General features: G+C 35.0%; 1 protein-coding gene across 4 annotated transcripts in view; it reads right to left on the reverse strand.

The window, feature by feature from the left end:
- LOC149783855 (transcription factor GATA-4-like) overlaps positions 1–19,641 on the reverse strand; it is an 82,113-nt gene that overhangs the window by 18,161 nt on the left and 44,311 nt on the right. For all 4 annotated transcript variants that reach the window (XM_089932063.1, XM_089932062.1, XM_089932064.1 and 1 more), the window contains exon 2: positions 16,533–17,839. In XM_089932063.1, coding sequence (XP_089788189.1) covers positions 16,533–17,277 — 745 coding nt within the window. In that variant the 5' untranslated portion in view covers positions 17,278–17,839. The remainder of the gene's footprint in view (positions 1–16,532; positions 17,840–19,641) is intronic.

Below are 19,641 nucleotides of genomic sequence, written 5' to 3' on the forward strand. Positions count from 1 at the left end.
GAAAGGACGGTATCTCTATCAAGCTGGTCCTTCAACAAAATTCAAAAATGGCTAAGAACGATAAATAATTTGCACAGTTATTCTCATTATGCAAACATGTTCGTCAAATTACACAGTAGTTTTCACACAAAAAAAATATGGCAAGTAAAACTGAATGAAGATGTGAGGTAGAATTGCACACGCATCTTACTCTGTTGTTTGTATTTTAAGGAAAATCCATGCAAATTTTGAACGATATTTTATGCCCCCGATAGACAGATACATCTGTGTAGAGCCATGTGTGTACGTAAGAGCCACGTGTATACGTAAGAGCCATGTGTGTACGTAAGAGCCATGTTTGTACGTAAGAGCCATGTGTGTACGTAAGAGCCATATGTGTACGTAAGAGCCATGTGTATACGTAAGAGCCATATGTGTACGTAAGAGCCATGTGTATATGTAAGAGCCATGTTGTACGTAAGAGCCATGTGTGTACGTAAGAGCCATGTGTGTACGTAAGAGCCATGTTGTACGTAAGAGCCATGTGTATACGTAAGAGCCATGTTTGTACGTAAGAGCCATGTTGTACGTAAGAGCCATGTGTGTACGTAAGAGCCATGTGTGTACGTAAGAGCCATGTTTGTACGTAAGAGCCATATGTGTACGTAAGAGCCATGTGTGTACGTAAGAGTCATGTTTGTACGTAAGAGCCATGTTTGTACGTAAGTGGTAAATTATTACCACCTAAAAATTAGGATCTCATGAATATTTATTATTTACAGCATTGCCTGTGGAAATGGATTTATAGTTTGTATAAACGTAATAAAGGCCTGGAAAACCTACCTATTTCGTATTGGAATAGAACAAAAAATCAGATAGGAACAACTACACTTAATACAACTTACATGCATGTAAATTCCATTTACCATTTCGGTTTTACACCTCATTGTTTTCATCGAGGTTCACTCATTTTGAACTTGAGTTTTGAATCGCAGTTCACACATTTTACAGATCAATTTTCCATTGAGGTTTGTCTGTTTATAACCTAGTGTTTCGTCAAGATTCACCCATTTTGCACTTATGTTTGACGTGAAGTTTGCATATTTTACAAAGATAACACACAAAAAAAAACCCAACCTACACAGTCTTCGTATTGTTAGGTGCAAACAAACGTGGTGATCCTATTTAGAGACCGGATATAGAATCCGAAGCGTTCGCCTCAGATTTGAAGGGAAATAACAAACTGTTTCAAAATTAATATTTCACGTTTCGAGTTTTGGAATAACATACTATAATTATAACGGTATATTTCTTACAATTTTATTTTCAAATTAAAATAGACAGCTAAACCATAGCAGACATCGATATCTATCAATACACAATGACTCTTATCAGCAAATCAGCGATGTAACGAATACAGTTATCGAACGCATACAAAAGGCATGGAAAAAATGAAACCCGAAAGCACGAACCATATTGCACATCAATTCGCACATAAATTCAAAATGCCGAGGGTGTCGGTAATTATACAAATGTAAGCATAATAAATGACTTGTAGGGTGAAATGCAAACTAGATGAACTACTGTTATAGGCAGTTTTTCTGCCGTGTGCATAAATCTAAGAGAAGAACGTGCTTTAGGACCGGCTGGAAAATAGAAATTGCTGATTTACACCCTCTCTTGAGGTCACGTGTATATCTTTGTATAAAGCTACAATCATAAATTGGCTGTTTTCTTAATGTTGTAGATCCACGAGAGACCACAAGAGAGATAAGGAAAAGATAAAGGGAAAATGGAAGGAGGGATAAAGGGTATATATATCCCAGACGATACAGATGTTCGTCGGCCCCGCGTGACACCATGGCAGTAGGCAGTGTCGGTTTTCCTCATCTCACAACAAAATATTTGAACGAAATAAAAGTATTTAAACACGATAAAGCTTTTAGAAAACACTGAATGGGAGTGGTTGCTCTGTAGGGCCTGTTATAAAACTCTCTCCATAGGTCGCGGATATTTTGATAAAGTTCTTATCTGCCAGAATATATATCTCCGTATCTAAAAATATTAAATTATTTTTTGGAAAGGCTTAAGTATCTACGAGTGCATTTACAGCTTTTCAATAACCAGACACACGTTAGCTAATTAGGATTACATGGTGGGGCGCTGGTTAAAAGATTCCAGTGATTTCGATGATCTTGTCTTTACAATCAAGTAAGGATGATATCGCGCCCGACACTCATGTCCTATTACGCGAATTACGTGCGCGAATAGATAGATAGATAGATAGATAGAGAGAGAGAGAGAGAGAGAGAGAGAGAGAGAGGGGCAGACACACGGAGAGTATGTATGCCGGTAGCGTTTAACGGCATATCAGCACAGTAAAGGCTATATTGCGCTGAGTTAAGTTAAACCTTCGAAAATGTAAAAATCAATAGCGCAGTAACTGTAGGAAGATAAACCCTTCCACGTAAATGTAAACATGAAGTAAAAACAACATAAAATTAGAAAAAGGAAAAATGTTTGTTAAATGTATATAAAAAGGTAGGGACAATACATGAGAGAGAGAGAGAGAGAGAGAGAGAGAGAGAGAGAGAGAGAGATTATTATTTACATTGATCAGATTCCTGTCTATGATCTCTCGTAGGAGAATTTCTCATCTTTTATTTCGAACATTGAATTATCATCGCTTAGTTACATTATTAAATTTCTTTCCCATGCATGTAGACCTATATAAGAATTGTATTTGCTTCACATTATGTCAGCAGTTTAATTAAAGCTCTATAGAAATAGTTTTTGATTCATGGAAGTTTACATATAGACCATAAATAAATAAAGGCAACGGAATATTTGACTGACACTCATATGCAAATCAAAACAATGTTTAACCTTAGGATTTCAATTATCTTTGATAAGAATCTAAATTAGTTTTGTCAATTAAGTCAAAGATTTAATTAAATGCTAAATTAATATTAAATCGGGGTCCCGGGTGGAGGGGTGGTCTAAAGCGCTCGCCTTTGCAGATCACTGCCATCTCACTTATGTCCACGTGCGCTCGAGTCTTGGGCTTGGGCAGTGTGGGCACATGAAAAAGCTTGTTTAAAGTTTACCGTGGGTCGGTGGTTCCTTCTGGGATTTTCCTGGGTTCTTCCTCCACCAATTTTACTGGCAGCCATGAAAAACCTATCGTGATTTGAAAATTGGCATGAAACCCTCAGTAATAGCAACAATATGAAATCCGTCTTTCTTGTTTCTAATATACTTATGACATCATCTATTTATTCATGCTAAAGAGACAGAATCCTTCTGTTTACCTGCAGAATATTACCAATCATGTGGAATAAAGGTAAAGCCCACATTTACCAGCAAAACATTAATAGCAGCGGTTTATGTACAAGAACAGTTTTGTTACCAAATACCAATCTTAAACTAAGATTTTTTTTTCCCTCCAAATTCCAAATTAAAGAACGTAAACATCTTAATAGTCCACAGAACTTAATTTCCAAACTTTAATATTTTATTACTGTAGAAAATCTAATATAAAAGTGTGAACGTGACATATGTCTGGGATGGTTCATTTTTTAAGACCAGTGCTCAATTTTACCAATACTTATCTTAAATTAAATCTGTACTATACCATTTGATTGGTCAGTTTTAAGTCAGATTCAAATTTCATCGAATCAGAGCACTTTATTCTAGATGTAAATTAAAGTCTACACTCAACGTTCTGTCGGTGTAATTCAGAGTAGATTTAAATCTCACATGGGAAAGTTAAGTCTAGGCATAAATTTTATAATCCGCCGGTTTACTTTGCTGAAAATGTAGACTGACTTAAAGTGAATGTAGACTGACTTAAAGTAGGCGCATCGAATGCCTTAAGTGTATAATTATCGTGAACCATACGTTGATGTATTTTGAAGCCAGGTCTGGATGTCACGCAACAGAACTAAAGTTCGGACTTTAATTTAAGTTCAGAATGCAGAGATCTGATTGCGTGAAATTCAAACCTGACTTAAATTGACCAATCTAACGTCCTAAATCTAGAATAAAATTTTTAAGACCACCTATGTGTGATCTAACAGCATTAATACCATACTTGTATTTAATCCAGAATGCACAATGTTACAATATCTTTTTATCCTAATTTAATATCAAGATTGAATTTCATGGGTCTTTTTCACTTTCATATAACTCCAAACCCTTTCATTCAAGCGAGCATTGTATACACTTAATAATGTGTCTATTATACGAATACTGACGTTGTAGCATTTGTCACCAGTTTGTAAGACGACAGCGGCGCGGTTTATGTCAGTACCTGGCAACCAAAATTTGAACAAATGCCATTTTCATTGGATTCCTCGTCAATTCAGAAATGAACACGTCTTTAGGGGCAAGTTTATGCGGCACCGTAGGCAAATATCGTCGATCAACGACAGGTATATTACAAAACTCCAAACATATAATTCAGTAACTTATCAAAGACATGAAATTAATCCTACGTCAACAAAAAGGCTCCTATTCAAGTTCATTTTCACCATCGTTCTCGGAGTGTATAGGCCGGTTTGTAACTATGGTCAGTCATGGCCTGTTTGCTTACACATTGACGCACAAACTTTCGGAGGTACTGCTATAACGTTTGAAAACCTGAAGCGGGGGTCCAAACAGAAATAAATTTATTACCTTTAAACAAATATAGAGATGGCCGCCCAGTGTTGGCTTGAGCCTTCAAAGGTCGAGTTAAATTCCTCCTAAGTTAATAGCTGATAAAGAGTGTAGATTGTTGACCTATAACCTTGATTTTCAAGATGGATGTATCGGGCAAACGATATTTATTATTTCTCTTCTAAAACTGCCGCACAGGTGACATATAGACCGCTTTATAGGCTTTTAACATTGTACACAATCGTATAAATCTAATGGTTGGGATTTACAATTCAACACATGATTTCTACGGGTAGCTTATAAAAAACAATTGACCAATGAAATAAACGAATAAAAATAAAACACAAATTGAAGTTAAAATTTAGATCTATGCAATAGAAGATGCAAGAACAATGCCTTTTTGTTTTGTCCATCTATAGCTGCGACTTCCACCATGTATCTGAGATATCTGTGACGAAATAGAATATTTTAGGAGTCTCTGGTTTAATATCTTTTTTAACGCTTGCAATTTAGGGCAGATGTACTCTAGTCTGGTGGTAGTATTTCACACTTACAAATTAGCCCGACTTTGTTGTTATCCAGAGCCGGGCTCATTCCGGACATTTTACGGATGTGGTCCAAGGTTAGCCAAAGCTTTTAGGGTGACCAAAAGTGTCCTTCAAACAAGAGTAGGACAGGTCTGGACTGGTAAGGGGAGAGGGGGAGGGGGCTTACATGAGCTATTGAACACGCTCGTGTTTATGAGTGCATTTATGATTTTCAGTTCAGTCCTGGGAATACAAACCTATATCAGTCTGATATAGTTCGCCTGCCACGAGACAGCCTAGAGATGGCACTAACACTGAGAAAGGAAACTGTAATAGGGCCGTCACTGGAACATCAAATACTAGAACACCATTAAAAGCTTGTCTGCCCTTGTCTATATGCAACTGTGTGAAAGGTGGAGAAGTCAAAGGATTAATATAACTTTATCCTTATATTTCAATAATGTTTTTCCACACGACTTCTAAAAATGCTCCGAATACAGATTCATGTTTTTCCCATTCTTTAAGAAAATACAATACACAGATATCGTACTATTGTTCTCTTGTAAGTTTATCTCCTACTATAAATAATGTTGTGTATTATCAACGGAGTCATGCTGGCGACTCCGTACGTCGACTGTATGAGTATGGCACGTTGTGTAAATGATACAAGTGGAAAAACAAAGCAATACAGCGAGACGTGAATACTGTAGAGCGGCACAGATGTCGAAATGCGTGTGCAAAGGGTGGCAAAACAGGTCAGCTAAGTGTGGGAATATTGGTCATGTGTTTATATCACAAAGTTGTGCGATTTGGTTTAGTACTTGGCGGCACAGCAACACATGAGGCTATTTAGTGTCGAGGCAATTGGAGTAAAATGTCTTGCACAAGGACACACAAAGCAGCTGACCCAGGTTGGTCTTATGGTAGGATTCGAACCCGTAACATTTCGTAAGTAAGTCAGGCACGCTTACCACTGAGCCACCTATGCTTCAAATTGTGTAAATACAGTGTCCATATTCACTGCACCTATGGGCAACTTGTTTTCATAAAATATAAATTTGAATCTTATCTATATTATTTTGTCTTTGACCTCTTTACCCCTCTACTGGCTCGGGGATTTAGAGTAAGTCGGATGTGCCGTCCTTTATGTTGTGCCAGTCTAATAAGTTGTTGTTGTTGTGGGGTTTAACGCCATTTTTCAGCACGATAGGCTATACATGGCGGCCAGTATTAATGGTGGAGGAAGAACCCGGAAAACCCCGGAAAGAACCACCGACCCACGAGAAGCTACTGGCAGGCTTTCTCACATGCCCACATTGGCTGAATCTTAGACTCGAACCGCCGCAGGCCAGTCTAATAAGAGAAGCAGAAGCCGCGGTGACATTGTGGTCAGTGTGCTGAACTCTCTACCTAAAGGGTGTGAGTTCAAATCCTATCACTGGATGAGTTTCTTATTATGTCATTTAGGCAAGGTACATTAGTCAATTTGCTCTTGGCACCATACCGTACTTGTGTTGCTGCGACGAAAAACACCAAACCAATCCAACTGACCTTAACCTTTCCTTCTTTGGAGATCACATCTGATATTATAGATTAATACATGTGAACGATTCAGACGAAAAAATGAAACACGGGAAAATTGGCGGACATTCTGTCCCTGCCATATTCTAGTGAACATAAAATAGTTGGTTAATGATTTAAACACATGAGAATATAAAAAATTACAACGTTACCATGTACAGTGTATGTCAGGCAATATGGATTAGCAGAGAGGCATGCGATGAAATGTAAAAACAATGGCAAATTATCGACACAAAACGCAAAATAAAACACGACAAAAGTTTAAAATGTATTTTCAACATAACACTCATCAAACATGACGGAACATTATTTGCGTTAATGAGTTGTCCAATTTTTTTTAAGTTTGACACAAAAAAGAAACTTATAGTAGAAGATATGGCAGTCGACTTTTCTGCAGTCCCTAAATATGTTTGTGAGTAAGCAATCGCGACTAAGCATATTTAAAAAGAAATATAAATAAAAAAGAAAACCTGTTTTATTGTCTTGAATTGATATGTTAACAGTTTTAAATTTACAGAGTTAAACTTTTCCAAAAATAAGAGATTCAAATGAAACAATAATTGTAAATTGTGAGCCACTCTAATTCAAGTATGTCAAGTTAAGAAACCTAAGCAAACCGAACCATTTTCTCATAAAAGTTTGCAAATCAACTTGGCTACTCGTACGAAAGTTAGAAGTCAAACCTTCACTTAGCGGAAGTAATTTTGATCAATAATACTACATGCCAAATATTCTAAACAACCAAACTTTTAACACCCTCTAAGCAAGCGTTGACTGAAAATAAATAAATCTTTCTATTTCTACATATTTTCTCTCTCTCTCTCTCTCTCTCTCTCTCTCTCTCTCTCTCTCTCTATATATATATATATATATATATATATAACATAAAAACATTCTATCATAAAGGCAAACATCAATAAATGTACAATGCTAAATTAAAAAGTGTTTGTTAAAACTATTTGTCTTGTACTGATATATATATATATATATATATATATATATATATATATATATATATATATATATATATATATATATATATATATATATATATATGTAATTGTATCGTAGTGTGATCCCCCCCCCCCATGAGAAAGTAAATTCTAATATGATTAAAGAAAGACTATCTTTCTGTACTTGCGCGAATGATGACCTCTCCAATTTTAAAAATACTAAATCCACCAAGAACTATGTGCGTCACATAAGAAACTCCAGTACGGATTAAGCTTCACAAGCTAACTCGAAACTAAGGTTTTTACGATGGGTAGCAATAAACAAAAAAAAAAAAAAAAAAAAAGCGGCAATAAAACATTATAATATAGCCTTGCAAAATCGCCGTTAGTTTCTTGAGACTTAAAAAAGGTAATTTTGTCGTGCAGGGTAATCATAAACTACAGACTTCTCCGATAAAACAACTTTAAAGATCGATCTAGGAGGGAAAGTTATACTATAATTTTCGATTATGTATTTTAAACAAGGATTCCATATTTGTTTTAGAAATCCTACGGCTCCAAACCGTTGCCTCGACAAATCTCTCTGATGCTTCAAAATTAGAAATATCTCGTGAATGCCGAGATTTATTAAAGGAAATGGCCGAGGTGTGGTTAGCATATAATCCCTTCTGTACTTTATAAACGAAATGCCAATATCACTACCGGACTACTGGAGGGAGCGATAAGAGAATGGAATTTTGAATTCTCAGGGTTCAGAGTTAAGTGGAAAAGGTCCACGGATCGATTAAATCTAGAGCGATATAGAGGAATATAACTCGATGAGATATACACTGCCGTACATTACCTTATCAAAAATACGGTTTGCTGTAGTAATATTCGCTAGTATACTTATCAGAAAATTGGTGATGACACGATTATATTGCGGCAATCCTGGTAATACAGGAGACGGGAAAAGGTAAATCCATATTGTCACGAAACCAACTTCGTGGTTATCGATCATTGTTGGAGAAAGATATTGGAAACGTGATAAAAAGGGAATGTGTAAACAATTATTAAGGAATTAGATGGATAAGCCCCATAATTCATGTAAAAAGTGTCTTTAGATAAAGGAAATCTCACGAACAGCAATAAATCGAGAGTAAATATAGTCTCCTTGAATCAAAGTGTAGAAGGCGGGATTGCTGTGTAACCGCTGTCAGATTTGCGAGACGGTGTGTTCTTTTAGATTACACAATCCAATATTAAAGTGGCTGGACAAAACTAACCTTTCATTCTAATCTTGCGGGATAGAAGTGTTGTGACAGATGTCACAGATGTGCCGTACAATAGCACAAAAGCACATCGATACTCATTCTCGAGAAGGAAAGTCTTACGATTTTACCCAACCCTTGCCATGACACGAACAAAACAGACAGCCAGACAGAAAGTCCACAGTATTCTGAATACAGGAACCAGGGACTACAAAACTGATCTGAGACCAAGACATGATGAGTTGAGGAATAACTTCAAAATATAAATGATACAGAAATAATACAGATATATTAACCACAAAGAGGAAAACAATCACTGAGCTCTACTCACTAGAGATACACGGGGAGAAATGGCGTCTGTTCGGAAGAACTGAAAGAACTAGAGATTTTTTTCAAAAACAAAGAGAATAGAAACAAGTGAAGAATCGTTCCTTGAATGTTCTTTGAATGTTCATACAGAGAAGGGGCACAGGAACTAGATATGACGAAAATACCGAGGGAAAATATATCAGGAATATCAGCAGTAATGATATCACTAACGGTGCTGAATCAAGAATATATACAATAATTGTACTCCATCAACCCAAACGGATATAAAGGATACATAATAAGACCTAGAGAAAAAAGAAAAAAAAACCAATACCACCGCTTGGAGTAATAACTATAGCAGGTAAGACAGTCGCACTAAAGGAGCTCACATCCATATTAAAAAATAAAAAATAAAAAACTGGAGAGTTACATCTGTCGGACATACCCCTTGAGATACCATCAGAAGCAACGATTGAAAAGTTTGAGAACAAGTTAAACATAAAGGTGATATCATCAAGACTGGCAACTATTCCATTAACTAAAATATATAATGGACTGCGGATATTGGAAATAGAAAAGAGCAAAATGAGAGACATGAAAAAGCATTTTGTTTATACATGCCTTCCTGACGAAATCATGGTATAAAGGATGTATTTACAAAACGAAGTGCAAATTATGGGGGGGGGGGAGAGTGGGACAGGACATACCCCACACAAATTCTCAACAAAGCAAGAGACCCAAGCAGAGACCAGAGAACCAAAAGCGACGAAATAACAACAACAACACCAAAATCAACAACCGGAATAGAAACAAGAACCCAAACAGAAACAAAGAGAACAACAACAACGACTAGTTCAAAAACAAAACCAACAACAACAACAAGAACAGAAACGGAAATATAAAAACAACAACTGCAACGAAAGGGGAATCAAAAACAGAACATGGAATGGAAGAAGCCAATCAGAAACAAATAATGCATGCGAACAAACAACAGGGAGAACACAATCAGTAAGAACAAGTACCAAGCACATCATCAACAACAACAAGAACAACAGGGACCAAAACAACATAATCACCACAAATGCAACCAAAATCAGCAACAAAGATTGAAGAAACAACAAAGACAGAAACTAATCAGAAACACACGATAATGCAAGAAAATAAACAACAAGGAAAACAAAATCAGCAAGAACAAGTATCCAACATATCAACAAAAGAATCACCACCGAAGTACTTGACGGTAGAAGCAGAAAAAGAAAAGGAACGAGAAAGGACCCGACTTGGAAGGAAAGAAAAAAGAAGACAAAGGAGAGAAGAGGAAGAGAGAATGACGGAAAAGTACCTACTAGACCTTGATGAATGTTTATAATAAAATAACTGACAAAACATACATATAGAAATATTTTGTAACAAAATTACAAATCACACATACTATAACACATTAAGTAACATAATGCAATTAGGCAACTATAATAGATGGGCAGGGGGGCCTCCCTAACGGTCTGGAAAGATCAACCAGGGAGAGTACACCCACTCCCAAAAACCACATCGATATTTTGGATATTCGTGACATTTTATTTGAGGATCAAAACAGACGTTACCAGATCATGATCATTTTTAAGGTCGAGGACAAAAATCTCTAAAAATGTTTTTAAAAATTAGGCATTTTGTAAAACGCAATGTGTAGATTAAAATCTCGTTGTATTGTGAAGGTTAATTCCAAGAACGTTAACGAAATGTACTTGTAAAAGTTAAGGAAGAGCTATACCGTCCACTACTACTGACCGCATCATCTCCCTATACTAAAACTTGGCTTGCTGTTATGTGACGTGATTCTAAAATAAGTCGACCAGCCCATTAATTCGGAAGTACACTGACTGTTTGAATGCATACTGTTTTCCTCATTCCTTAAAATAAATGTTATCCTTTGTTTTGTTTTTATTTCTATCTATCGAGAACCATATTGACCGTAAATGTCATAGTCTATGTGTGTCTGTCTGTCTGTCTTTCATAGTCTATGTGTGTCTGTCTGTCTGTCTTTCATAGTCTATCACGCTTTCCTACACAATAACCTATGACGAGTATTTTTGGTTTACTTCCGCATAAATATCAGGGACAGGTATTTCTTGCGCCAACTTTTGGGAAATTCATACATTTATACTAAGCTAGTCATAATGTATGACAGTATATATTAATAATGCCGAAAATATCAATGACACATATGAAAGTCTAAACAAATTTTTAACAGAAAATTCCATATCTGGTTTTTCAAAATACAAGCTGAGTTATATCAATCCTGTCGTATGTAACATTTTACTCATAAAAAAATTTCAATTGCTAGTACATGCTGCATTACAATATCATAAGCAATGGGAACATCCTCGGTTATTTCTGTGAGACAAGAATATGCCTCGGATGTATATCGGTGCAGTAATGTACAGAAAAATCATCATTTTGCAAACAAAACCGAGGTGGTCCAAAACGTATTTCATTCAATGTATGATCGTAGGACTGACCTCAACGTTGTGAAATTGTCATAAGGTATACGTACCGGAAGAAGACAATAACAAGTATTGTCTTTTAATGATTATTATAACAAGTATTGTCTTTTAATGATTACTCTATGTGTCTGTGTGTGTGTGTGATTTGGATTTTTAAAGTAGCTTAACAATTTTCCAGTCATATCGCTACAACGTCTGCAAAGTGGCAGTTTATAGTGATGTCTTGCGCTGAGGCATCGTGACACAGACATCTAGCATCATGTTCCACCTAGTCACATTATTTTTTGACACCAGGCCGACTAGTCCTTACACTAACCTCTTAATACTGAGTGCCAAGCGAGGTAGCTTCCAATACCATTTTTGTCAGTCTTTGGTATGACTCGGTCGGATTTCGAACCCGCGACCTCCCGCATCTGAGGCGGACGCTCTAACGACTTAGGCCACCGGACGCGGTATGATAATTATTTTTGTAACTCGGAATATTTCGTGTAAATTACTAAATGTCTCAGAATAGAGCACATATTTTCGGATTAATTTTTACATTATCCAAGTTTTATTTACTTTAGGTTAGAGTATAATTTAATACATGCTAGAGTTTGAATTACGTCATATGTAATCAAAAATATGAAAAGTAAATGACGGCGGATCCAGAAATATCTCTTAGGGCAGGCGTATGGATGTAGGCGTGAAGTTAATGTTATGGGGCTGACGTACCGTGGGGGGGGGGGGGGGGGAGGACTCCAGTGGGAGAAATATAGTGCGGCTCCGACATAATTATAAAGAAAACTTACTCTAGAACACGCTTCGGTTGTCAAATTTGTGGGATGTTTAAGAGGGGCTAGTGTCCGCTCGGCACCCACCCGCTATCCTCTCCTGGTAAAATGCTGACAAATCTGACGAGGGACTAGTGAGTTTAACACTTTGGCACAAAGGAAGATTGACAAAAAGCAATAAAGGTGGAGAGTACATGAACTGTCCCTGCGCATAAAGAGACGAAATGGTTTTCATATTTGATCATTGCAATGGAAATATAAAAAGAATGAATCCAGAAAATCAGTTGCTATAAGATTATCGCATGTTTAGAACCACATTAATAGTGAATCAATACATCACAAACAATTTTTATGTCAAAATTGCACCGCAAACTAGATTTATACCAAACCAATGCATCGCCAAAATTTTTATACAAAATAAACCCCACGAACTAGTTTAGTACCAAATCTACAACTCGCAAACCATTTTGATACCCAAAAAGTACATAGGAAATTAATTTTGTACAAAATAAATACCTCGAAAACCATTTTTATACCAAAAGTACATCACGAACTAGTTTTATGCCAAATAAATACTTCGCATACCATTTCTACAGTTACCAAATCAATACATCGCAAACTATTTGTATGCTTACTAAAATCAGTACCTCGCATACCATAGTTATATAAACGAAATCAATACCTCGTAAACTATTTTTATTTTTTAATTAATACATCTCAAACCATATTTTACATACCAAATTAACATCCTATCAAAACATTTTTGAAAACACCAAAATCAATACCCATAAACAACTTAAGTAGCTACCAGTGACAAAGTAAACCTCGCACCAAGACCTCGAATTTCAAACATTTTAGAAATATAGTACCCTAGTTTCTATATGGGATGTGTTCATGAGATACTTTTGGGTAAGACGAACAAGTATGGGACTTTTTAACAGTATCACGTATGTAAAATAGTAGAATCTCCTTGCCCTGATTCTATAGTTGAATTAAAACATATTGACCAAAAAAGTAGACGCACACGGACACACACAGACACATATATATATATATATATATATATATATATATATATATATATATATATATATATATATATATATATATATATATATATATATATATATATATATATATATATATATATATATATATATATATATATATATATATATATATATATATATTAAGTGCATGCGATTGGCAATTAGAGATATCCTATTATATTTGTTTTTGTTGTTAGCTGTACCTTATGGCTCATGTAAACAGGAAAACTTGTGGGACACGGGATTCAGTCAATCTCACATTCATGCATGTATGTATGTATGTATGTATGTATGTATGTATGTATGTATGTATGTATGCATATATGTGTGTATTTATACTACCCTCTTATTATCAGTATAAGTATTTAGTAACTGTAAACTTGTTCGAATAAAAAGGAAGATGTTCTTTGAGTTCATAAAAAAACAGATATTCGGTTCGAAAACTGTTAACAGTTTATATTCAATCGATCTTCGATTTAAAGAAATCAAAACCAAAAGCATAAAATCACTAAATAATAATAATAATAATAATAATAATAATAATAATAATAATCACAATACTCCTACTACTAGTACTACTACTAGTACTACTACTACTACTGCAAATAAATAATAATAATAATAATATCCATCATAAGCATAATTAGTGTGATGACAAAGATAATGATTACTATTATTTTGTTGCAGGGAATAATAATAATAATAATAATAATAATAATAATAATAATAATAATAATTAATACTATTACTACTAGTACTACTAGTATGCTAGTAATACTAATAGTATACTAGTAATACTACTACTACTACTAGTAATACTACTACTACTACTACTAATAATAATAAACGTAATAATAATAATGATAATGGTGGTAATGGTAATGATAACAAAGAGGTGTAGAAAACTCTACAGCAAAAATAATATTAAAATACAAAATAATAATTTAGTTCTCTCTTTCAATATCTCAATGCGATATATAAATATATACAAAAAAAACAAAACTCTTTTTAAATTGCACCAATGCGCATAGTTGAGAAAATAGTATTCTGCATATATGCTTGCGTTTTAAAAAGAATCGCGAGGAACATTTCTAGCCTATCTTTGTTTTTCTTGGTCCATCTGTCAATCTATATCAATATTTTGTTAGTTACCAACTGTCATTTTCAAAGTTGTAAAATTTGTTATACGTTTTTTCTTCTTCTTGGTGCGTTAATATTATAATTATTATTTTCTATTCTATTTAAAACAAGTAAGAACAGCAAGTTGAGGAATGTGGAAAGTATGAGTCACACGTTATTGCGTACTTTTTCCTCCCCTTTCCTCAAGGCTGTAATCAAAGTCGCACAGTACATGGGTAGTATTTTTTTACACAAACTTTGTAAATCCTGGCTGCCACATACATGGATTCTTAAAATAACACTGGCCGGTAGACTGTGCACATGTTATTTGTCTCAGAACAATGAACACGCTCATTCGATGCACTTAAAATAAAACGGTGCCTTCTTCTCTAAGTGGTAAATTTTTCGTTGCAAATCTAATTTTATGCTCTGTATAACTTCAAGTGTTAATTAACCGGTATTCTGAAGAGAGACCAGGTCTGTAGTGAATGAAGTGTCTGGTGTTGGAAAAATCATGCAAAGTTGATGTCGAGAAATAACAAACATACTTCGTGACGAATGGAAATAGAATAAGCGTGGGGTCATCAGCTGAGATTATATAACCAAATTGCGAGATATTGCGAGATATGTATTTTGTCTGCTCCTGACATTCTAAGACGTATTTCATTCAGAGAGTTACATCCGACCACAACCACTTTGTTGCACTCTTTTACGATTATGCATGAAAGGCTGTTCTTTTGAAAGTAAGACAGCGTAGTGATTATTCATTTATAAGCTTTCTTTAGTGTTTGTTTAATGAGAAAACACGCCATTTTACGTCATTCCATAACTTACTGGCTACGTAAAATGATATCATTTTATCAATTAAATTTAGTCAAGAGGTTGGAAAATATATAAGAACAATTAATAATCATACTATTTTGGCTAGGTCTACATTTCACAGATATTTTTTGCATTATTTTAAGGCCTTTAAGACGTTAAATGAAATTTTAATATCGTAATCTTAGTATGATAAGATCGATTTAATTTTTCCAATTAATATATATGTCTCGTCAGGATAAAACATGTTCATTTTTGTGTGCTTCATATTCACTGCTGGGGAACCAACCAAACTTGTGATGTACGTTCAAAACCCGCAACGTTAGTCTCATTACTTTTCTACATGCATTTCTATCTAAGAAAATGTAACTTGGTCATTGGAATATATTATAGTGTAAAGTGTTCGACTGATGCTGGTTTCCATCTATAATATCTTATATAGGGTTATATCAATGCCTGTTTCTATGATCGGAATATAATATATACTATTATATCAATGTCTGTTTCCATAATAGGAATATAATATCATATATAGTGTTATATCGATGTCTGTTTCTATGCTTGGAATATAATTTAATATATAGTATTATATCAATGTATATTTCCATGATCGGAATATAATATTATATTTAGTGTTATATCAATGTATGTTTCCATGATCGGAATATAATATTATATTTAGTGTTATATCAATGTATGTTTCCATGATCGGAATATAATATTATATTTAGTGTTATATCAATGTATGTTTCCATGATCGGAATATAATATTATATTTAGTGTTATATCAATGTATGTTTCCATGATCGGAATATAATATTATATTTAGTGTTATATCAATGTATGTTTCCATGATCGGAATATAATACTGCACATAGTGTTATATTGATATCTTTGAAATGGAATCATGAACAGGTTGTTAAGTTGAGAATAAATTTGTAAATATCAAAGTCCATGCTTGTGAAATATTTACTCGTAAATCTAATTTTAATCAGATAATAATAAGTACTCACCTGGACCTGTTGTTGGACGAAATCCCTGTTGTATGGCCATGTTGGCAAAGTTCCATGGCGACAAATCTGGACTCATGTATGTAGGATATGGACTAATTCCACTTGTCCGGGGGATAGATGTACCAAAACTACCATCTGTTCGTCCCGTGGGTGTGGAAATTGGGGAATTCGGGGAGGAAGCAAAAGGAAATCTAGGACTTACAGACGAATGACTGTTATTTGTGCTATATGTCACTTCGGGTTGCATGCTCCACATTGAAGGGGTGCTTGGAGTTGTCGCCCCTTGTGTTCCTCCATTTGTCATATAGTGCATAGGGGGTAGGACTGCCCGAGTGGTAGGGACATAGACTGGACTGGTCCCTGAATGCATGCTTGTCATTACCCCGGGGTTCTCGTGGTAGCTGTGCGTTACACCAGGAGGCACGGCCATAGAATGCATCGAACTCTGAAACATCGTTGTTTTATTGTCCGAGGTGTTGGAACTGATTTCCCGTTGTGTTAATGTACTACTTGAATTTCTTACCGGCTCTTCTAAGTTTTTGAAGAAACTTTCAACGTCTTCTCCTTGCAGCAGTGAACGGTTTTCCTGAATTTTCAGACCCGGCTGCATAACCCGGTATGCGTCCTTTGTGCTGTCCACTGAATCACTTCCGGTTACCGATTGGTATGGGTTCCCCTGAGCTTCTGATTTTGGTATATAATAAAGGCCCTGATATCTCTGCCAAGTCCAATCAGTCAATGCCATTAATCGCCATTAGAATTTTATCCAGAGTTTAGTAGAAAATTGAAACGAGAACTTTATTTGAATATGCGATTCTGCAACTATTTCCTCTCTCTGGCTATTTTTCACAATAAACCGCTTTCTAATTTGTAAGCTACAAAATTCAGCATCACTTCATTGGTGATTACAGTGAAAATTCTATGCATTAGTTTCACAGGATATAAAACACAAAATTATGTTAACACAAAACTGTTCCAAAAATTCAAAATGGAATCACAACGTTCTCTCTGTTCATCTAAATATTTTCAATGGAAATTACGTAGAGGTGCATGGAAATACATGTATCATGAAGTCGGTCTGACTTAACTGTCGAGATAACTTCAAAATTTGATACACGTTTCAGAGATAGCAAACACTTTTATCCTGATATTGCGAGGTAGCTTGTCATGGGTCTTAAATGGAGGCACCTCCGATAACGGTGATCTAGGATTTGAGCCGGGGCGTTCCGAATGGCCCTGGAAGCAGGTGGAATTGTATCTACCTTGAGGGCAGGTGATTTTAAAGGCTAATCGTGATGTCGTTCACCCTGCAAACAGAAATAAGGCGATATTGGGTCTTACCGTTCCTGGTAGAATAAATCATGCAGATCACACGGTAGTCAGGGAAACAAACTCAAGACGATTAAACAAGAAAATGAATTAAGTATATACATTAATCGTTTTATCATCGTATCAGGGACCAATATAAACTTTGTATGGAAGCATCTGAATTAGGTATTAGGCATTAAGATAAACGAAATACAAGGAAACGAATAATGAGTAATTTTACGTAATCAAACCTGTTTATCAATTTGTCATTCTTATTGGCTAAAATGACTGAATTAACTGTAAGAAAAACTGCGAGGTACTTTGTAGTGAGTTGTACGTTATGGCATTCCTGCAAGCTACATTTTTTTTTTAATATATATATTCGGGGTGTTTGAGTAAACAAATTGCACAGTTTGTCAGTTTAAAAATGCGGATATCGTGCTTCAAAGAATTATATTATATAAAATCATAGAAAAGAAAGAAGTAAAAAAAATAAAGAAATACAAAATACAATTAGAAAACGTCTTTTAAGTCACCTTGTCACAAAGGACTAATGATACTGTATATTCTTTAACCAAGTATATGAATAGTAGTATTACAGAATGATCATCAGGCACAGTTCAAAATTTGTAACCCGAGCTTGTTGTGCAGACTGTGTATCTTTGCATATCTTTTTCTCGGCAAACATTCTGAAAAGTTCTCATAAAATCAAATTTGTGTCAAATGAATACAATCAAAAGTCTGGAGAATATGTAACAATTTGATCAAGTATTGTTTTACGCTGTATAGTTAGAAACGTCTCAAGACATAAACTTCGGTTAGACAAGACAGCTTCTTGGTCTTAATAGTCGGTCTTTCAATAGAATGTATCAATGAAAAATTAAAGTTTTCAAACATTTAATTTTTGTTTGCCTTCTTAAGCTTTGGGATTTTCCAAAATTTCACTGGATAAATCGAATGAATTTTGTGAAATTAAATTTCCCAGGAACAACATTCTTCGTTGCATTTGAGAAATTCATACAATTTTACAAATTAAGTTCCATAATTGTTATTAAAACTAACGTTCTACATTTCATATCAAGGCAGGTTTTGGCTGCGAATTTAACTATATCAGGATCGTTCAGGACGCAAGACACGCCGTCAACACGAAACTCACAAATACTCCGAATAATTCAGTATGCGTAAGACTGCTTGGTGCATTAATACATTCAGTATGTGTACGACTGCTTACAATAATACATTCAGTATGTGTAAGACTGCTTGGTACATTAGTACATTCAGTATGTGTAAGACTGCTTGGTACATTAGTACATTCAGCATGTGTAAGACTGCTTGGTACATTAGTACATTCAGTATGTGTAAGACTGCTTGGTACATTAATACATTTAGTATGTGTAAGACTGCTTGGTACATTAATACATTCAGTATGTGTGAGACTGCTTGGTACATTAATACATTCAATATGTGTAAGACTGCTTGGTACATTAGTACATTCAGTATGTGTAAGACTGCTTGGTACATTAGTACATTCAGTATGTGTAAGACTGCTTGGTACATTAGTACATTCAGCATGTGTAAGACTGCTTGGTACATTAGTACATTCAGGATGTGTAAGACTGCTTGGTACATTAGTACATTAAGTATGTGTAAGACTGCTTGGTACATTAGTACATTCAGTATTTGTAAGACTGCTTGGTACATTAGTACATTCAGGATGTGTAAGACTGCTTGGTACATTAGTACATTCAATATGTGTAAGACTGCTTGGTACATTAATACATTCAGTATGTGTAAGACTGCT

The sequence above is a fragment of the Sinohyriopsis cumingii genome, chromosome 14, assembly GCF_028554795.1.
Source record: "Sinohyriopsis cumingii isolate HCF-2022 chromosome 14, ASM2855479v2, whole genome shotgun sequence".
Taxonomy (NCBI): Eukaryota; Metazoa; Mollusca; class Bivalvia; order Unionida; family Unionidae; genus Sinohyriopsis; species Sinohyriopsis cumingii.